This window comes from Pelophylax lessonae (genome assembly GCF_965119305.1).
Source record: "Pelophylax lessonae genome assembly, chromosome: 4".
NCBI classification, from domain to species: Eukaryota; Metazoa; Chordata; class Amphibia; order Anura; family Ranidae; genus Pelophylax; species Pelophylax lessonae.
Genome location: NC_138771.1, coordinates 633,102,459 through 633,125,142, shown reverse-complemented (window position 1 = coordinate 633,125,142; position 22,684 = coordinate 633,102,459). Strand labels below are relative to the sequence as shown.

The following is a 22,684-nucleotide window of genomic DNA, read 5'->3' as shown; positions in this document are numbered from 1 at the left end:
TTAAGGTGTGCACCCCAAAGTTGAAATACACATGCATGTGTTTGCCAGCAGGGAGAGTAATGTATCGGGGCCATGTACCTGTAGGCAAAGAGAAATAGAGCAGAGCAGGTCCGAGGGAGATCTTTCCCATCTCCTCACTGGCAATGCTATGTGCCCTAGGTGATTAGGGTGTGCCCAGGCACACCCGGCACACCCTGTGCGCATGCCTATGTCACCGCCACATCCACCACCACCTCAACCTCCCTCCTACTCCATATGGGCCTCGTCCTTCAGAGATGAAGAAGAACATTGTTTTATTTTTCTGTTTTTTTTTGTTGTTTTAAGTTATTTCCCTATCCACATTTGTTTGCAGAGCACTTGCCATGCTCTTAATTACGTTTTGCTGCCATTTGCAGCACTCTAGCCCTTTCCTTTGGTGTTTTAGAGCCATTTTAGTGCCTTAAAGTTCGGGTCCCCATTGACTTCAATGGGGTTCGGTGTCCGGGAAAAGTTCGGTAAAAGTCCGGGACACGGACCCGGACTTTTTTTTAAAGTTCGGCCGAACCCGTCGAACACGGACATCTAGGTGTCCGCTCAACCCTACTCATCAGCACAATCAGCAAAAAACAATAGGTCCATAATGTTCATAGCAAAAATGGATGGACAACTGGGATTTTCTATTTTCTGCTTTAAAACATTCCCAATAAAAAAAAATAAATAAAAAATAAAATGTTTTCATCAATTTAGGCCAATATGTATTCTGCCACATATTTTTGGTAAACAAAATCCCAATAAGTGTATATTCATTGGTTTGTGCAAAAGTTATCGCGTCTACAAACTAGGGGAAAGATTTATGTCATTTTTATTTATGTCATGCGTTACTTCCTCCCAACGGCCCTAAAGGGCCTGTTTTTTTATAATGAAAAAAATTATTTTTTTTTTTTTGCTTTTTAGTGTAGATGTGAGATCTGAGGTCTTTTTGACCCCAGGTCTCACACTAAAGATGACCTGTCCTGCTTATTTCTATTACAAGGGATGTTTACATTCCTTGTAATAGGAATAAAAGTGATCAACAAAAAAACATTTTAAAGGGACAGTGTAAAAATAAAAAATAAAAGGTAAAATAAATAAGAAAAAAAAAAAAAATTAAACCCTCCGAGCTTGTGCGCAGAAGTGAACGCATATACAAGTCACCCCCACATATGTAAACGGTGTTCAAACCACACATGTGAGGTATTGCCACGATCGTTAGAGCGAGAGCAATCATTCTAGCCCTAAACCTGCCCTGTAACTCTAAACTTGTAAACTGTAGACATTTTTAAAGTGTCGCCCATGGAGATTTTTAAGTATTTTGAATCATGACATGTTGGGTATCTATTTACTCGGCATAACATTATCTTTCACTATAGAGAAAAGAAATTGGGCTAACTTTACTGTTTAGTTTTTTTTTAGATGCAGTGAAATGTATTTTTTCCCAAAAAATTGTGTTTGAAAGACCGCTGCGCAAATGCTGCATGACAAAAAATATTGCAACATTTTATTCTCCAGAGCCTTTGCTTAAAAAAAAAAAATATATATATATATATATATATATATATATATAATATTTGGCGGTTCTAGGTGATTTTCTAGCAAAGAATACTGATTATAACTTGTAAACAACAATTGTCAGAAATAGGCCTGGCCCTTAAGTGCTTAACTTAAGATAGCCGATATAGGGTGCTCCAAATCTTCCATTTTGATCAATGGTCTACAGGTACAACACTCTGCCACAGAGTTAACTACAATACAAAACAAATTAAAATATGTAACATTTTATTTCCAAGGCTACAATGATTATAGGAAAAATTGAAAGCTCAGTCCCTATGGGAATTATTGTTCTCTCCTGGGCAAATGAGTACAGGATACATTGGGATGGATTTAACTCCTCTCATTATTAGCAAGCTATAAAATCCCTCCTGCCCATCGTAGAGAAAGAGTTTTCCCAGCACATGTCTGAGATTGATGTACTTCCAAGGGGTCAAAACTTATTAGTCTTCTTTTGCTAGTGAAGGAAGTCCGATATTAGAGTAGAAAAAGTAGACTGCATGTGTAGATTGCAGTAGGGAGCTCTTCTGGAAATCTGGAGATGAGGTAAGGACATATATATATATATATATATATATATATATATATATATATATATATATATATATATATATATATATATATATATATCACTTTATATACAAATTGTCCAGTGGCAGTTATTTAAGATTACAAATAGGACTTCATTCTATGCAGATATTATATTATAAACAATGGTGCTTAGTAGGCTTTATCTTGTATTGTGTCCATGTTAGGCCAACCATTCTGCTTTTTGACATTCTGAAAAATCAAAGTACTTTCATTGTTATTTTTTGTTCAAATTTAAAAGGAATGATTGGGCTTTTAGATTGTAAGATCTTTTGAGTAGGGCTCTCTTACCTGTAAAGGCAGTCCCCAGAGTTACAAACAAGATAGGGACTGTAGGTTTGTTCTTAAGTTGAATTTGTTTGTAAGTCGGAAAAGGTAAATTTTTTAAGTGTAGCTCCAGACAAAACAATCATTTTTATGTTTTTTGGATAGCATAGGGAAGGGGTAACACCCCTGTACCATTTGTTTTGCTGTCTGTGCCCCTGTACAGAAGATCACACCTCACTTTCTGCCCCTATGACAACTGGATTTTGAACATTTTGGGTTGTTGTGGAAACAAGGATTGGTTATAAAGCTTCAGGGGAGACACCTTTTTCCCATGAGAACTCTTCCAGGAGTGAATTTCCCTTCCTAGGAGGAGATTTCCTCTCACTTCCTGTTGTCTCTCTCCGTTTTTAAGTAGGAGTCATTTGTATGCTGGATGTTTGTAACCCGGGGATCCGCCTGTACTGTCTCCCATTATATATTCGAAAGTGCTGCGCAAACTGTTGGCACCGTCTACATCCTGTATTATAATAATGATAATAATAATATTAATTAGTAATAATAATAAAAATAATAATTGGACATGCCAGAAATCTTTAATTGTTTTTAACTGTTTAATTGTTTTCGTAGAGAATGTGGTAGAATATAAAAAATGTTTTGGTTTTTTGCTCTTTGTAAGTTTAAATTGAATTACGTTTAAATAATTAAATCTTCATACCATTAATGATTTTAAAACTCAATTTGATTCCAAATAGGATCCTTGGTTTTTGTATCGCTTACCTCAGTTCTCTTGACCTAAAAGTTTTCCTGACTTAAAGGGGTGGTTAAAAATGCAGTGAATCCTCAGCTATAGGAAACCCTGGATGTGGGTTGCCATCGTTCCTAAATACTGCAACAAACAAAAAATTCCCCCTAGGGATGGGACTATAAAGGCAACCACACTTCCAATAGAGTAAAAATTATGTATTTATTCTTGGTTTTTAAAACGAATCATGAGATCAGACTATACATAGAATAGTGGCAAACAACATTCAAAGTGGTACAAAACAAAAATAAAGGTATAATGGTATGAAACTGTAGATATGAGCAATGGGTTGGAGGATTTCCTCATCTCCACTGTATACCTATACACAGTATATGTGTTTTTTATGATCATACCTAAGGTTTCATACCGTTATACCTTTATTTATGTTTTGTACCACTTTGAATGTTGTTTGCCACTATCCTTTATATAGTCTGATCTCCTGATTCATTTTAAATACCACAAATAAATATATAATTTTTACTCTATTGGAAGTGTGGTTGCCTTTATAGTCCCATCCCTAGGGGGAATTTTTTGTTTGTTAAAGGGGTGGTAAAGTCAGGTTTTTTTATCTTAATGCTTTCTAGCAGCCCCCCTTAGCCCCCCTAATACTCACCTTAGCCCCCTCTCTATCCAGCGATGTCCATGACTGTCTGAGCCATCCGGGACTCCCCTCTTCATTGGCTAAGCAGCTGTGCCATTGGCTACCACTGCTGTCAATCAATGTCAGTTAGCCAATGAGGAGAGAGAGGGGGCGGGGTCGAACCACAGCTATGAGTCTGAATAGATACACGGAGCTATGGCTCGGCTCAGGTGCCCCCATAGCAAGCTGCTTGCTGTGGGAGCACTCAAAGGGAGGGAGGGACCAGGAGAGCCGAAGAGGCACCTGAGAAGAAGAGGATCCGGGCTGCTCTGTGCAAAACCAACTCCGAGAAGTGGAGGATCCGGGCTGCTCTGTGCAAATCCGCTGCAACAGAGCAGGTAAGCACAACATGTTTGTTATTTTCATAGGAAAAAAGTGATTGTAAAGTCTCATTTTTTTTCCTATGAAAATAACAAACATGTTGTACTTACCTGCTCTGTTGCAGTGTATTTGCACAGAGCAGCCCGGATCCTCCTCTTCTCGGATCCCTCTTCTGTGATACTGGCCCCTTCCTCCTGTTTAGTGTCCCCACAGCAAGCAGCTTGATATAGGGGGAACCAAGCTGAGTCACAGCTCCCTGTGTCCATTCCGACACAGAGCCCCGACCCGGCCCCACCCCTTTCTCTCCTGATTGGCTAGCCGACTTTGCTTGACAGCAGTAGGAGCCAACGGCACTGCTGCTGTGTCTCAGCCAATCAGGAAGTAGAATCTCAGCTGGCTGAGACACTCGTGGACATTGCTGGATAGAGAGGGACCTCAGGTAGGTATAGGGGAGGGGGGTTGAGTGTGGCTGCTGAACACAGAAGGCTTTTTATCTTAATGCATACAATGCATTCAGATAAAAAAACCTTCTGACTTTACAACTCTTTAATGCCTGATCTTCAATGTCTGAGTATTCCTTTAAGATACATATCCTGTTATGGTACTAACTTGTATCTTTCTTTATACCGGTATAGTGCCTTTTTTTATGTTTGTTATATTTTCTCTTTGTACTGTTTATTTTTCTTTATTGTCTATTTCATAGATACCATTGTGTGCCATCCATTTTGAAGATGATTCTCAATGGCTTGTCTATAGATCCGTTCGGGATCTCGTTTTGCTATGGATAAGCTTGGTTGTAATTATGCAGTCCTTTGTATTTCACTTTTGTCTTAATAAAAGTTTGTAAACAAATAATTAATTTAATTTTTTTTAAATAAATGGGCAGTGCATGCTACAAGCAATCTCTGTACACTCATAAGAAAAAGATTCATTTTCAGTGAGCTTCTCATTGTAATCTTTCAGATTTCGATGCAACATTGAAACCTATGTGACCTGTTTAGGGTGCTCACACACACAGATACACCGATAAGCCACAACTTTTTGACCACTGACAAGTGAAGTGAATAACACTGATTATCTTACAATGGCCGCTGAAAGTTGTTGGGGTATATTAGGCAATACAAATGTCCCTGAAATTAACTTGTTGAAAATAAAAAAAAATGGAAATACAGTTCTTTTTTTATGTTTTATGTTGCCTGTTTGGTTGTTCAGACAAAAGCCAAAACATTTGCCTGTTTAGCCCCCTGTTTGGCAGGAGCCTAGCATCATATATAGAAGTAATATTTCTTTCAATCGTTTCTAAGGAAGCAGCGGGTGCTGGCAACCACTGCGTCCCTAACAACCAGCCAGCACATTGGCTTACATGGTCCCTGGCCGTTTAAGCCAATGAATGAGGATAGTAATGAAATCACTGCCTGAATATGTTTACTGGCCATATTGGGCAATGATGTCACTACTATTCCCCCCTCTTCTCTTATATAGCTGTTGACAGCTGGGGAAGCTGTTTAGTCAGAATCATTCATGTGTTCCAGGTCTATTGGATTATTAATTGAATGAGTCAGCGATGAGTCAATGATGATGGATTTACGAGAGACTTTTTTATGGGAATTTTTTTTAAATAAGAATCAATGTCAAATGTTTGGTGTGTTTATGAAGAAGTTTTTTTTTTCTTGTGAATGAGTAGTACTAGGTGCCCATTACACAGAAGTACAATGTCAGCAGACCAGTACAGCCAGTCACAGTTGCCCTGATCACCGCCTTACCAGTCACAATGTCACCATAACTTTCACATGTATAGTACTCTCTAAGGAGTAACCTGAGTTTGGATCGTTCTTGAGAGAGGAACAGGTTGTGAGGAGGATTTAACAGGTTGTGAGGAGGCATTAAACCTCATGGTCCCCACACAAGCACCCTCATTATCTTGAATGGGTCACAATGGGTGGTGACATGACAGGGGGTATCATTCTTGCCATGGCTGTGAAGCAAAGCATTGTGGCCACAGCATATGTACACCCCCAGCTGCTGCCTCTGCAGCTAAACGGGGTAAGGTTGGGTGGTGGTAAAACAGTGATTGCCTGGATTATTCATTTGCCTGTTTGATGACCATGTCTCCACCTACCACCTGAACTGACTCATCTGCATGTCCCACTGACTACATTCATGTGAGGCACCATCCTGGGAGTCTCATCCATCCCCTGCATACAACTGTGCTCCTGAACTCTTTTTGTTCAGCCTTTGTTCCGCCTCCTGTACTTCCTGTGCAGGCCAGGTTCATCTATTTTTCTGTCGCCGCGCAATCGGGGGGGGGGGGGGGGTTAAGGTGGTGCCGGTGAAAATAATCACAGCTGATTCTGTAGGGGGTGATGGCCAGGCCCCCTTGGAAGCTCGGGCCCCTTACAAGTGTACTGCCCATACCCCCCCCCCAATGGCGGTCCTGACTGACTGATCTGCATGTCCCACTGACTCCATTCGTGTGAGACACCATCCTGTGAGTCTCATCCATCCCCTGCATACAACTGCACAACTGAACTCTTTTTGTTCACCTTTTGTCCAGCCTCCTGTACTTCCTGTGCCTGTGAAAATGGCATTGCTAGTTAAACAAAAAAAAAGAATCACTGCTCCTGGTCAAATTGAATTTAGATTTGACAGATTCAGTTTCAATTGATTTCAGTAGGGTTTGGGTTGAATATCTAAACTTCTCTGAAGTTCACCAAACCCTGCTTAAACCAAAACCAGGGCAGTTCAGCTCGTCCCCAAGTGCAGTTGAGGAAAGCTGGAGAAAAGTCATAAGTCCTTATCTGCATACATGTTCCAGGTCAGCGATTCCCAATATCAAAGCCAATGGTTTAGCATGGCAACCAATTAGCTAACATTTTTTGAAAGAGAGGTGAGCAAAGACTCTCTCATTGACTCTGTTACAACTAGTTTCCTTTAATTTTGTTATTCATTATTTTATTGATTGCGGACCAGGACAATAAATACAGACAGACCTAAATAATAATAAAAAAGAAAATAGGAAGCAAAAATTCAGTTTTGATCACCAGGCTATTTGATATTTTCTCAAAAATGCTTATCAGAGGTGGCAGGCCTTGTGCATGTCCTGTAAACTGGCTTTTTTAAATCTGCAGTTTAATCTGTCTATATTTTTTACCTTTCTTATTTCCTCCTTTCCCTCCTTATCAAGACGCTAATGAAATGTTTAAATAAAACCTTTCAATTTTCATGACATACCTTATTTTAGATCTAGTGATTTAATCACTGGTATTTTGCGCTCCTCTATGCAATACAGGCAGATCATGACTGGTGGGAAGGGCTGGAAGGGTGCTGTACATACTGCAAACATCACAGTAACCTGTCTTAGGATTCTTCTCAAGAGTTATCAGTCCTGATGCAGGCAGTACGCTGGCTCTTGGGAGGAGTTATGCAAATACTAACTTGTCTTGATCGATGGATTTCAGTCTGGGGAAGTAGGTGGTCCTAGGCAGGCTGCATTTGTATGGAGCATGACCTAGGTAATGCCCACATTCAATGATATGCCTCCATGGCTGAAGGAACCGAAGTCTAATGATTGAAAAGGGTGGGCAAGGGATAGGAAAGGGCTGGATGATGCTAAACGTCCTCCAAAAAGGAAGTTGGGGGATCTCTTTGACTTGCTGCAGCTTTTAATTCACACTTTAGGAAGCTCACAGTGTACAGAAAATTATGAGCAAGCAATTTCTCCACAGGAGAGGCTCCTGTCCAACTGTGCATGACTGAAGAGAATGCTGGAGTACAGCTTTAAAAAGTTTTTTAAAAGCAACATTGTGAATCTAGTCTTTGTAATATGTTTTACATGTGCTTTACTTACAATTCCTTGTGTATCCCTTATTCAGACTGATCTTTCATGTGTACTGGTCTCTGTGGCATATTATACTGACCTATGTCCTGCCAGCTTCTCATTTGGACCAGATGATGAGCAGACTGAGTGGCTTGAGCCTTGTTGGAGCCACACAGAGCGGAGATGTGCTAATCGGAGCAATACTTCCCATCCATTTTGACAAAGAGTTTCTGAAAGTGGATTTCACAAGCAGGCCTCCACAAGGAGTTTGTAAGATGTAAGATAAGAAAAGACAATTCACTATATTCCATTGTTTTCTGCCATCAGAGCTGATGTATGTATAGAATTTTAATACAAGGGCTGTACTAAATGTACTGCAAAAGTGGGCATAACTATTTTATTAACTTACATAAGTTGCTTAAATTTCACATTGGTAGAGTAACTCTTCCTCTATAGTAACTCTTCATCTTTTTCATTGCAGGTAAATAATGGATTCCAAGCAGAAGCAACTTGCAATTATTAAAGCCCTGTACACATGAGTCGAAATTCGGCCGATTTTCGGCTTGTTAGTATGATGCTTCCGACAACCGACTCCGACTTTTCAGCCGAAAAAATTCTGGTGTGCAGGCTATAAAATTTTTGTGAATGCTCCAAAAGACAATAAGGTGTGACCACCTTTCTCCTGCGCTTGGTATCCCAGCCCCTCTACCACACTCCTCACGGGACTCACACCTGGCTTCTCAGATGGCTATGGTCTTGCTGCCCAAAACGGACTGGGGTAGTCCACCGATACTAGAAGCAAAGAAAACAAAAAGAGGGCGCACCGACCTAGCGCATTATCCTCAATAACAGGCTTTATTGTGTAACACTAAAAATGACTACTCACAGACGTAGATGAAAGTAAAGCATATCGACCTAAACTGCTCAAATGTCCGGGTCAGTCCATATAATTATCCATGACCGATGAGATGATGGCTGACGCGTTTCGAGGCCCAGCCTCTTCCTCAGGGCTCTGAGGAAGAGGCTGGGCCTCGAAACGCGTCAGCCATCATCTCATCGGTCATGGACAATTATATGGACTGACCCAGACATTTGAGCAGTTTAGCTTTAGCTCGATATGCTTTACTTTCATCTACGTCTGTGAGTAGTCATTTTTAATGTTACACAATAAAGCCTGTTATTGAGGATAATGCGCTAGGTCGGTGCGCCCTCTTTTTTTTTTTTTTTTTGTTTTCTTTGCTTCTATAAAATTTTTGTCCTCCGTCAAAACACGTCCGATTTTCGTGCAGTCAGTACAGATTTCGACAGGGAAAAATCTTATGAGCAAGACTGGGCATGCTCAGAGAAGAAAGAACACAAAGAAAGCAAACCAACACATGACATCACTTCTGAAGTAGAATTCTGTCTTGCGGGAAAATTCGTGTGCAGTCTAGAGCACATTCCAATCAACAGACACCACTCTGGACAAAAGACGGACGACCGGTCGGCGGAAATTCGTTGCGTGTGTACTAGGCTTAAGCTCTTGACGAAGGAGGGATTCAGGTTTTCTGACATTCACATAAGATTACAGAAACTTTATGGAGATGACTCACTAACAAGAGTCAACAATTCAAAGACGTTGAGCTTTTCAATGGTGTCAAAGAACTCAATAGCATGTTGCCTCTGCTTGGAATACATTATTTACCTGTAACGAAAAAGAAGAAGAGTTACTATAGAGGAAGTCTTATTCTACTAAAATTTGACATTTTTTTTAACGGCCTATGTCCATTAATAAAAAAGTTATGACCACTTTTTCATTACTTTTGTTAAAGCCCTGAACTATTCGTCAGTGGTACACCTAGCATATTTGACACCCAGGCAGTGTTATTTTTTATTTTTTTTTTTAAATAATAATTTTTATTGAATTTCACAAGAGAAACAACAAGTACAAACATTCTCATGAAAATAGTTGAAACAAGGCATGTAGTACATAACTTGAGTACAAGAAAAGAGGGGAGGGAGGGGGGAGGGGAGGGGAGGGGGGGAGGGGGGGGTTACTCCAGACAGGACCAGGTGTAGGTTCCAAAACTATAAAATCAGCAGTAAGAACATAGACCAATACTGTCAAGGTACATGCAGTAATCATTATGTGCAAGTCAAGCTATCATATGTGCTACCATACGTGTTAACCTATGTGCTAGGACCCAGCTGAGTGGCGAGTAAGCTTAAAGCATCGGCAGATTGGAGTAAAGACCACCGGTCCAGGCAAGCACGGAGAGGATGACAGCCCCCTCCCCGACATCCCAGTGGGAACATAAGCGTCAGGGAGGAGACCGACCCCACCGCCCCGCCCAGCACCATGGTCAGTGCTTATGATATTTCCAGTGTTGCCACGCTTCAGTAAATCTATGAAGCATCATGTCATTAGTTGCTAGTGCCTTTTCCAGGCGATAATTATCATTTACTACTGTTATTAACTCAGAGAAAGCCGGGATCTCCAGAGACTTCCATCTGCGCAGAATAAGTATTCTAGCCGCTAGCAGAATATGTAATATCATCTGTCGAAATTGAATTGGGTAATCATCAATACCCAAATTCAACAGCGCCAGTTCCTTCTTCGGAGGCCGTAGAATCCCCGTACAGTCCGCTATGCAACTGAAGATTTTTTTCCAGTAGCTTGTGAGTGAGGGGCACTCCCAAAGCACGTGAATCAGGGTTCCAATGCCACCGCATTCACGCCAACAATGTGCTGGGGTGGCGGGGAACAGTTTTGAGAGCCTATAAGGCGTATAATACCACCGATTTACAATTTTTAACATGAGTTCCCAGTGGGAGGTGCAGTGTGAATAACGATAGGTAGACGTTAAAGCTCTAGACCATTGTGTCGTGGTGAAAGTGAGCGCCAACTCCTTCTCCCACCTAATCATGGGCACAGATTTTGGGATATCTGTTACGTCAAGGAGACTGTCATAAAAAATAGAGATGCCTTTGGTTGTGCGTGAATCAGTTTGGTAGAACGCCCAGGGCTTAGCAGGTAAATGACCAGTCGTCGGAGGGTGCCCAGCCAAGAAGCTGTGTATGCGGTGGACCGAGAAAAGCAGCGTGGAAGGGAGCCTATAGTCCTCCATCAGTGAGGCAGTGGAGCGCAAAGAATCGCAGTCGTAGAAATGCGAGATAGAAGTCAGACCCAACCTGGCCAGGTGTGTCAGTTGGAGGGAGGGAATGTGAGCGGACAGGATGTAAACCGGGAGCGACCGAGAGTCTAAGGAGTGTCCGTCCGTCTGCCTCACGCCGGCTAGAGCCAGTCTGCGCCATGCAAGGATCGAAGACCGGGACGTGGGGGGCAGCCGAGATAACGTCCATGGGATCCATAAGTCCCCAAGGAGAAGCAGACGGAGGTCCCCAGTGGGGGCTAGGTGGCTTTCTAGTTGAACCCAGGGAAGGGAGGTAGAATTGAAGAACCACATACGGAGCTGGACCAGTCTTGTGGACCACAAGTACAGATACAGATCAGGAAGCTTGGCCCCGCCCATGAACTTGGGTAGAGCCAGAGTGAAGGCAGCCACCCGGGCTCTTGCGCCTCCCCAGATAAAATCTCGCATATTCTTGGAAAGAGCCTCTAAGTACTTTCTAGGGAAGGCCAGTGGGAGGGCACGAAAAAGATATAGGATTTGGGGCAATATCGACATCTTATAGGCGGCCATCCGGCCACCCCAGGAGAGCTCCACTTTGGACATGGCTGCCAATTGTTTTGATGTCTTCTTCAGTAAGACCTCTACATTAGCAGGGAGGAGTCGTTTAACGGTGGGAGTTATAAGTATACCTAGATAGGGAATAGAGTCTACAGTCCAGGGGTAGGGGAAATCTTTCTGGAGACGGTCAGCGACCCGTTTATCAATTCCCAGGTTCAATACTAATGACTTGGATGTGTTCACCTTGTGGTAAGAGACGGAGCTGAATTCTGAGAGCAGTCTATGGACAGCCGGAAGTGAGCGAGTAGGGTCAGTGAGGGCGATAACGATATCGTCCGCGAAGAGGCTAACCGTGTGGGATACTGACCCCACACGGAACCCCCGTACCTCGCCATCCGATCTAATGGCCTCCGCCAGGGGCTCGATCATCAGGTTGAAAATCGTAGGGGACAGGGGGCACCCCTGGCGGGTGCCATTAGTAATTTGAAATGGAGTCGATGTTACACCAGCAGTGAGGACCTTTGCTGAGGGGCAGGAGTACAGAGCAAGAATTGCAGACAGTATTGCACCCGAGAAGCCAAATTTCTCCAGTGTGAGCCGCATAAAAAGCCAATTCACCCTATCGAACGCCTTCTCTGCGTCCAGCGTTAGGAGCAGAGAAGGCGTTCTGGAGACCTCAGCCAGGTGGATCAAGTTGATGATCCGCCGGGTAGCATCCGATGTTTGCCTACCTGGCATAAATCCCATTTGGTCATTCTTAACAAGCAGAGGGAGGAGTGGCTGGAGTCGGGACGCCAAGATCTTGGCGTAGATCTTGAGGTCACTATTGAGAAGGGAAATGGGTCGGTAGTTTGCTGGGAGGCTGGCGTCCTTACCGGGTTTTGGGATAGTGGAGATGTAGGCACCCAACATTTCACTCGGGAATGCAGCTTTGCGAGCGGCCTGATTGAACACGTCCACTAAGTGTGGACCCAGGGTGTCACAATGAATTCTGTAGTATTCATTGCACAAACCGTCCGGACCCGGTGATTTTCCATTGGGGAGTAATTTAATGGCTTTGGAAACTTCACATAAAGTGAACGGGGATGATAGGGACTTCCTCTGGTCTTCTGTCAGGGAGGGTAAATGTAACTTGTCCAGGAATTGTTGTATAAGAGCCGGAGTCGGTTGAGGAGTGTCAGGGTCTCGGTTCAGGTTATACAGGGACCCATAGAATTCCGCGAATTCATTCGCGATGTCCCTGGGATGAGTCAGTCTAGCTCCAGTCCGTCCATGTGAGAGATGGGAGATACGCATGGACACTCTGCGTTGTTTAATCCTGACTGCTAGAGATTTGCCCGCTCTATTCGCGTGCGCATAGTACTTGAGCTTGAGCACCCTCAGATGACGGTCAAAGCGTTCCATGAGATGGGCCTTTAGAGAGTCTCTTGCACGGGAGAGTTGCGAGATTAGGTCATGGGTGGGAGAAGATTTGTGCGCTTTCTCAAGGTCACGGATCTCGGTTAAGAGAGCCGTGAGCTTGTGGCTGTATGCCTTACGGAGTCTTGCTGACTGTTGGATGCACACTCCCCGGACGAACGCCTTGTGCGCTCCCCAGAGCACCCAGGGGTCCGACACGGAGGAAACATTGATAGCAAAGAATTCTGAGAGCTGGTCCCGAATTAACTTACCAGCAGCTGGGTCCTGAAGCCCCTTTACATCACAACGCCAAACCGACGACCGTTCCCTAGGACCGGACTCCTCCAGAACCATCTCCACAGCCGCGTGGTCAGACCACGTGATGTTTCTGATGGCCGAGGAGGAGGCCTTTCCCAGCGAAGGGAGGTCAGTCCAGAACATATCAATACGTGAGTACGATTTGTGTCTGCAGGAATAAAACGAGTAATCCCTTTCCGAACCATGCTGGCAGCGCCAAACATCAAACAATTGCTCGGAGGCCAACAGAGAGGCCAATGAAAGTTGTCGGCCCCGGCAGGCACCGAGGTGTCAAGCCCCGGGTCGACCACAGAGTTCATATCACCACAAACCACTATATTACCGTAAACATTACTGGAGATTTCCTTTAGCAGTCTGGATAGAAAACGCTTCTGGTGAGTGTTGGGGGCGTAAACCGCCACTAAAGTTAAAGGCAGCGCATTAAAGTCACCCTGAAGAATGAGAAATCTGCCGTCAGGATCTTGGGTCAGGTTGCGGAGTGAGAAGGAAATCGAGTCTCTCAGAGCAATCATCACGCCTCTTTTCTTCACAGGGGCGCTGGCGAAAAAAAGAGTAGGGAAGTTCTTGTGTGAGAACTTGGGCTGATGGTTAAGCTTGAAGTGAGTCTCCTGGATGCATGCCACGTCAGCTCCACTGTTGCTAAGCTCAGTCCAGAGGGAGAACCGCTTGACAGGGTGATTTAGACCATTAACATTTAAAGAAAGGAACTTGATGGTCATGGTATCTTCAGAGACGTAAATAGGGTCATCTGCATGAGGGCCGAGGGGGGTGCGGGCATGTCAAAGAGCACAAGTCCACCATTCCGACTGGAGTAACAAAACAGGAAGGGAAGGGAAGGCAGGGAGGCTGGGGAAACCAAACAAAGAATAAAAAAGAGTCTAGAGGCAGGTACTACCTGCAACCGAAAAAGAGGGGCCAGTAGGTCACCAAAACCTTGGCCAGGGACTAACGTTGAGCAGGTGTGTGCGGGTGCTGGAGCTCCCCTCCGGGTGAGGAGTGTCTAGAGCTAGAACGTTTACGGGACACCACATGCCAGTCATCCGAGAGGGTCTGTGGCGAAGGAGGTCCGGAGGATCTCGAGGAGGCAGATGGAGGCTCCGGAATGATTCCCCAGCGGTGTAGCAGAGCCATACCTTCCTCCAGAGAAGCAATTGTGACAGTGCGGCCCTGATGGGTGATGGAAAGTTGAGCCGGGTGTTTCCACTTGTGCACTATTTGGTGATTCCTCAGGGCCTTTGTTATGGTGGCGAGGTTCCTACGCTTCTGGAGCGTGTGCCTGGAGAGGTCCGGCAGTATCTGCACCTGCGGGAAGTCGCCAGGAAGAACTTGGAGTTGCCTTGAGGCCATTAGGATTTTGTCCTTAGTCTGAAAAAAGTGCACCCGAAGAAGGACATCACGAGGCAGGTCTTGTGCTATGAAGTGAGGCTTAGGGATCCTACGGATCCTGTCTATCTCCAATTCAGAGGAAGACAAGGAGGGGATCAATGCTGAGAATAGGTCTGTAGCCATTTTGCGCAGGTGTTGGGGCTGGACAGTTTCCGGGATCCCCCTTAATTTTAAGTTATTTCTACGGGACCTGTCCTCCAGGTCTGCAAGCTTGTCCTTGATCCAGTCAATGTCATCAGTATGACCATTATGGGCTGTAATGAGAGTGTTGAGAGACAAAGTACATTTTGTCATAGAGGATTCAACAGAGTCCACCCTCACCTCGAGCTGCTGGACATCTTTCCTTGTTTGAGAGAGACTCTGCATCACATCTGAGTGCAGAGAGGACCATAGGGAGTGAAGCATTCCTTTCATGAGTGTACCCGAGATCGGGTGGTCCCCCACTGGGAAGGCAGCGAAGGGGTCTGCAGGAGGTGTGCCCATGCCCCCGGGTTCTGGTGGAGAGGATGCCGCCTGCTCCATCTCACATCGTTGGGATGGATCGGGGGGGGGGAGAGCACCAGCGTGGGCGCTGCTTCGCCGGGCTTCTCGAGGAGGGAGAAGGAGGGGTGGAAGCGCCGGAGGAGTTCCCGCTGTCCGGGTTGGCTACTTGCCTGAGCGGTGGCGGCTTGTGGTGTTGGTTCCCGTCCCGGGAAGAAGCGCGCTGTGGGGACCTGCCGGCGCCATCTTGTCTGCTGCCCGCCGCAGTGGAGACAAGGAATCCCTCCAGCTTACGTGATTGCGAGGTGTTCTTTTTATTCCTCATGGTGCCCGGAGGTTCTGCCACGTTCGTGGGGGATTTTAAACCCGCTGTGAAGGCTGTAGGTGAGCGATGTCCCGGGTGGCCGAGCGGAGCTGAAGATCTATGCGGCCATCTTCAGCGCCGGAAGCCACGCCCCTCCAGGCAGTGTTATTTTTAACACTTCCCACACACATGCTCCATTATACTGTACATAACAATTATTTCTAGTAGTTATAAATGAAATTTAAAAAAAAACGAATAATGGAGAGAAAAAAATGACACACAACACATTTTATGACGTGTTACTATATTAGCATGTTTAGGAATGTTTTCGATGGCGACTTTTCTAGAGGTTTGTTTAACACAATCTGTGAATTTTCTGCCTGTATTTAGTATGTTTCTAAATTTCTTAGGCTATTAAAATGTAAAATTACTCTTTTCTATCTGTCATAGGTTTAGCTTTGAGGTTTTACAGCAGTTCCAAGCCTTGAGGTTTGCTGTGGAAGAGATAACTAGAAGCTTGGACCTACTGCCCAACACCTCCCTGGGATTCCAGGTCTATGACTCTTGTGCAGCATTACATGAGGAGATTGATGGGACCCAAAAGCTGTTGACAGGAAGGGAAAGTGGGATCCCCAATTTTTCCTGCCAGGAGCGATCACCAGTGGTGGCTATCATTGGGCATTCTGTCTCCTCTTACTCCATACAGATGGCCCATGTTCTTGGACTTTTCAGATATCCACAGGTATAGAGCTAAGGGTGATGACCAATAGGAAGTAGGTAAACAATAAACATTTTTTTTTCTTGTCCTGCTATAGGTTATTTGCACATGACACTTTATCACATACATAGATAATTATAAGAGGAACAAAATTAAAGAAACAAAAAACTTATTATACTTAAAAGAATAACTGCACTTTCAAAGTGCCCTTATACTTTTTTGATGCCCTAAACTACCCCTCCCCTTTCCCAAAGCATACTAACTTGAAATTGTGGCCCCTGCTGTTTGTACACATTCTTCATGAAAACCGCTGCGTGCTGCCTGGGCTTGTATAGTAGCTCCTTACATGGGCCCATCACCTAAGCATCCCTGGTCTTGGGGAAAAACCACATAGAAGTCTTTTGGGAGCTTTGGATAGTGTCAGAAAGAGTTGGATGTTCTGTCAACTAGTCATCGCTGTCTGTTCTATTCTATTTTTTTGACAAATTGAGGATCAAACAAGGAGTGAAGAGAAATGTCCCCACAGATAGCAATGGAAACTACTTTTCTAGTAGAATTAAGAAGGTTTAGAAGCTCTGTCCATGCTAAATGTGCAAAAACAAGGGAAAGAGTGTGCAATGACCACATACAGAGGCATGTGTTGCTTGTGACTATGATTTTCCATTCTGCCTGAATATTACTTGATATTGGAAATGGTCACCGTTCCCAATACACAGGTTGAGTATCCACAAGGTAGTCTGCTTCTCCTCTGTAGATACTGAGAATGTGAATGCAGTAGGTTCTTCAAAACAGTGGTAGTGAGTGCTGGGAGGCTGATTAGCTCCATTGTTAAAATTAAACTAGAACCCCCCATGGATTTATATCTTTGAAGACAAAAACACATGGTAGTAAATCTAATAGTGATGAGATTTGCCTCATAGGTACTTGCAAAGCAGTGTAGTGGTTCCACCACAATTGGGCAAGAAAAGAAGTAGTAAAACACCAAGTCAAAAAAGTGATTTTTAGGAACAGGAACTTGCTAGAAACAAAGAAGTAGCCATAAAACAAGGTACTAAAATAGGAAACAAAGCAGAAGATCAAGCAAAGGTTAATACCAGTAGATAAGCCTTTCCTTTTCAAAAGTGATTAAGAGAGAAGCATTGGAAATGTAAAATGGAAAGCATGGAAAGGACCAAGGCCACAAGCTAGGTCAGGTCAGAAAATAGGTACAGAGGTAAAAAAAAAAAAAAAAACGGCTGTGACTAAGCTTAACCACTTAACCAGTCTCACTCAAAGACCAGGGCCTATTTTGCGATTCGGCACTTTAACGGACAATTTGCGCGGTCATGCGACGCTGTACCCAAATTAAATTGATGTCCTTTTTTTTCCACAAATAGAGCTTTCTTTTGGTGGTATTTGATCACCTGTGCAAGTTTTACTTTTTGTGCTATAAACAAAAAAAGAGCGACAATTTTGAAAAAATAACAATATTTTTCACATTTTTTTGTATGAAATTTCCCCCAAAAAATGTAAAAATCAAATTTTTTTAACATTTTAGGCCAATTTTTTTTCTGCTACATATTTTTGGTGAAAAAAATAGCAATAAGCGTATTTTGATTGGTTTGCGCAAAAGTTATTGCATTTACTAACTACGGGAAAGATTTATGTCATTTTTATTGCTTTTTTTTAAACTAGTAATGGCGGCGATCTGCATTTTTTTTTTTGCGGGACTGCGACATTGCGGCGGACAGATCGGACCCTTGACTGACATTTTTGACACTTTTGGGGGTACCAGTGACATTACTACAGTAATCAGTGCTATACATATGCACTGTTACTGTAAAAATGACACTGGCAGGGAAGGGGTTAACTTTATTAGAGATTAAGGGTTTAAGTGTGTCCCTAGGGGTGTGATTCTAACTGTATAGGGGTGTGGCTTTTGATGTAACCACAGAGACATACGATCCTACATAGCAGAATCGTATGATCTCTGTACTTACATCAGGGAGAATGACAGGCGGCTTTGTTTACATCAGCCGTCTGCCTTTCTCCCTCTCCATCGGGAGATCGCGAGTGACCGGCGGACATCCGAGCCGCTGGTCACTCGCACGGGAATGGCATTGTGAACGAGCGGGGGCGGGGGCACGCGGGCGAGTGACGTACCCACTTTGCCCAGGGGGGGCTGACCACCGCAGTATATGTACTTGCGGCGGTCGGCAAGTGGTTAAAAGAAATCAATAGTTTTCACATTCAAAACAAAACCAAAGAAAATTCTCAGCTCAGCTCACCAGCCAGTCTGCAACCAACCGAATTATGCTGTCTAACAGTTTGCGTTAAAAACAAGGGTTTAATTAGCAGACATTTGCAAATACATGCCTAAGCTGCAGAGCCGCTCCAAGGCACTCCAATATTATCTGCAGTCCTAACTCTTGTGGTGAGTTGAGCTGGAAATTTTATTTTTTTGTTGTTGTTTTGCTTGCGTTGCCCTTCCATGTGCTCCTTGCTGTGAAGGCTAGTTATAGGTGGGGGCAGTGGACAGTTTTTTGTTACTGATGGGGTATACATATTCCCCAACATTTCTGCAGGAGATATTTCATCAGTTTTGTGAAATGCAATGGAGTCAATAGGCAAGGTGAAATTAGGGTGTTTTTTTTAAGGGTCCAATGGGCTTTAATGGCCCTGAGCATTGCCAAAGCTTCTTTCAGCTATGAAAAAGGCAAAGCTGGAGTTCATACAATATCTGCAGAATTTATTTATTAAAAGTCAAGTGGTCCAGTATGCAGCAGAAAGCTAACACATTTTAGCTTACAAAGGCTTACTCAAAGCTCAGGAACTCAAGGAGTGGAATTGAACGTTTCCAAAATTCATTTCACTCAAATAAGTCTACTGATCCCTACATATAATCGCAAAATATTAGGGACTTACAGAAGTTTTCCTGCACCTTTTTTGTTTCCTGCACATGCCTATTGGCCATGTCCTGTGAGGCAGCCCATCATAGTGATGGATCAAAAAGAATGGACTGTGCAAGGTAGGAAGTGTTAGAACTTTTCCTGTTAGAACAGTCTGAAATTTGTGAAGAGAAATATAAAATTAAGATGGACTTCCCCTTTGCAGCATCTTGTATCTAGTAAGAGTAACGGTCAAATTAGCCTTATTTTTTTGTCTTAGATCAGTCATTATTCAACCAGCTCAATCTTGAGTGACCGGGTGCAGTTTCCTTCCTTCTTCAGAACAGTTCCCAGTGACCACTTCCAATCTGAGGGACTGGCTCAGCTACTGTTGCATTTTGGTTGGACTTGGGTTGGATTGGTGGCTTTGAATGAAGACTACGGCCAACAGGGAATCCAGGTCATTCGTCAAGAGCTTCTTAAAGCTGGTGCATGTGTGGAATTTGTGGAATACTTGATGACTGATCGTCAGGATAAAAATGCCCCTCACATTATCAAGGTCATTAAAGAATCCACAGCCAAGGTTGTCCTAATCTTTTCCACTGACCCAGAAATGCTCCCTCTTCTAGATGAGATGTTGGTGCAGAACGTTACTGGAAAGATCTTTGTGGCCAGTGAAGCTTGGTCTACTTCAAATTTGTTATCAGATAGAAAATACTCTTCGTTACTGTCTGGGTCCATTGGATTTTCTTTTCATAGCTCTGTCATCCCAAATTTTAAACACTTTCTTAACAGTATTCAGCCTATTTCTGGTCCAGGAAAAGCGTGGGCCAAAATGTTGTGGGAGAGTACATTTGACTGTCAAATATATGATCGGGAAATAAGTGGCGAATCTCTGAGAAATTTTACCAAAATTTGCACATTAGAGGAAGATCTAGATAGCATACAGAACAGGTACAATGATGTGTCCAATTTAAGAGGGGCGTATAATCTTTATCAAGCAATTTATGTTATAGCTAAAGCCTTACATGACTTGCACATGTGCAAAGAGGGAGAAGGACCTTTCTATAATGGGGGCTGTTCTACTCTTCAATTGCTGAAGCCTTGGCAGGTAGGAATTTTTTAAAATAAGAAAAAAATAAAAAAGACAGGCAATATGATAAGACTCTGAAGTATGTACCAAATATTATTTTGATTTGGCTTCTATATAATTTTCATATTAGAATAAAGATGTTTTTTTTTTTAACTGGTAAAATATTCATCAGTCTACGTAATTTGTAAACTGAAAAGGAAAGTATGGTGGATTTTGGTCAGTTTTATTTAACCACTTGCCGTACTGTATTTATACGGCGGCAGAGTGGCTCTCCCAGGCAAAACTACATGTGCATACGTCATTTGCTTGGGAGAAGCTAGGGGGCGAGCACGCGCCGCCTCCGCCGTGCTCCCGCCTCCGCCGCTGCTCCCGCCTCCGCTTGTCAGCGGGGAAGCCGAGCATGTGTCAGCGGCTCCGATTGCCACCTGACACTCTCAATTGTTTCCCACTGAGAGAGAAGGACGGTCGGCTATTGTAAACACAGTCAACCGTCCTTCTCCCGGGGATGATGACAGAGCGCCTGTGATCCTTCTATACAGTATAGGATCACATGTCTCTATGGTCACCTCAGAAGCCCAACCCTCATACAGTTAGAATCACTCCCCTAGGGTCACATTTAACCCCTTAATCACCTATACTGTTAACCCCTTCCCTGCCAGTGTCATTATTACAGTAACAGTGCATATTTTTAGCACTGATTACTGTAGTAATGTCACTGGTACCCCCCAAAAGTGTCAGAAATGTCAGTTAGGGGTCCGATCTGTCCCCCGCCATGTCCCAGTCCCACAAAAAATCACAGATCGCCGCCATTACTAGTAAAAATGACATAAATCTTTCCCGTAGTTAGTAAACGCGATAACATTTGCGCAAACCAATCAAAATACACATATTGTGATTTTTTTTACCAAAAATATGTAGCAGAAAACAAATTGGCCTAAAATGTTAAAAAAATTTGATTTTTAAATTTTTTGGGGAATGTCATATAGCAGAATGTGAAAAATATTGTTTTTTTTTTTCCGAATTGTCGCTTTTTTTTTTTAATAGCGCAAAAAATAAAAATCGCAACATTGTCCGTTAAAGTAATGCAGTGCCGAATCCCAAAATAGGGCCTGGTCATCAGGGGGAAAATCCTTCCGGTCCAAAACTGGTTAAAGTGCTTTCAAAAGTTTACAGGTTTATGAACACATTTTTTTTTCTCATTGAATGCATACAAATGTATTTTGAAAAAAAAAAAAAAAAAATCTAATATAGTGTATCTATGGATGCAGGGCATGCTGGCTTTTTTAACCACTTAAGCCCCGGAAGATTTTACCCCCTTCCTGACCAGGGGGTATTTTGCGATTCGGCACTGCGTGACTTTAACGGACGATTGCGCGGTCGTGCGACGCTGTACCTAAACGAATTTGACGTCCTTTTTTTCCCACAAACAGAGCTTTCTTTTGGTGGCATTTGATCACCTGTGCGATTTTTTGATCACGCGCTATAAACAAAAAAAGAGCGTACATTTTGCAAAAATAACAATATTTTTCACATTTTTTTATATGAAATTCCCCCCCCAAAAAAAAGTAAAAATCAAAATTTTTTAAAATTTTCGGCCAATTTGTTTTATGCTACATATGTTTGGTAAAAAAAATCGCAAAAAGCGTATTTTGATTGGTTTGCGCAAAAGTTATCGCGTTTACTAACAAAGGGAAAGATTTTTGTCATTTTTGTTGTTTTTTTTTTTAACGCGTAATGGCGGCGATCTGCGATTTTTTTTTGCGGTACTGCGACTTTGCGGCGGACAGATCGGACCCTTGACTGACATTTGTGACACTTTTGGGGTTACCAGTGACTTTTCTACAGTAATCAGTGCTATACATATGCACTGTTACTGTAAAAATACACTGGTTGTGAAGGGGTTAACTTTATTTGGGAGGGAGGGGCTGTGTGTATCCCTAGGGGCGTGCTTTCTACTGTGATTGGCTGTGGCTTGAGCTGTAAGGACACTGATCAACGGATCTACATACTAGATCCGTTTGATCAGTGTCTTTACAGCGAGGACAATGACAGGTGGCTTGTTTACACAAGCTGCCTGACATTCTCCCTCTCCCCGCCGATCGCCGAGTGACCGGCGGACATCGGGTCCGCTGGTCACACGCGTGGGGGGTCCATGACCACGCGGGAGCGCGCGCCTCCGGGGGCGCGTGCTCGCTCCCTAGACCCTCACAAGCTAGTGACGTAGCCCTACATCACTTTGCCTGTGAGGGGCTGACCGCCGACGTAGATCGGCGTTAGGCAGTCGGCAAGTGGTTAAAGTATGATAAGCATTGCTTGCATTGTTGTTGTACTCTATTTAAATATTGTATTGTTTGTGTGTAAAGCCTGGTACACTCGGGCTGAATATCGGCTGATATCAGCTGGCTCAACAGTAACCAACCGACATTCAGGCCCATGTGTACACAGCTT

General features: G+C 43.4%; 1 protein-coding gene across 1 annotated transcript in view; it reads left to right on the top strand.

Annotated features, from left to right (window-relative positions):
- Positions 1–15,577: 15,577 nt before the first annotated feature.
- Positions 15,578–22,684, top strand: part of LOC309552880 (extracellular calcium-sensing receptor-like) — a gene marked incomplete at both ends in the record, with an annotated part of 45,320 nt that continues 38,213 nt past the window's right edge. The window contains 3 exons of the mRNA XM_082253791.1: positions 15,578–15,654; positions 16,009–16,300; positions 19,424–20,254. Coding sequence (XP_082109917.1) covers positions 15,578–15,654; positions 16,009–16,300; positions 19,424–20,254 — 1,200 coding nt within the window. The remainder of the gene's footprint in view (positions 15,655–16,008; positions 16,301–19,423; positions 20,255–22,684) is intronic.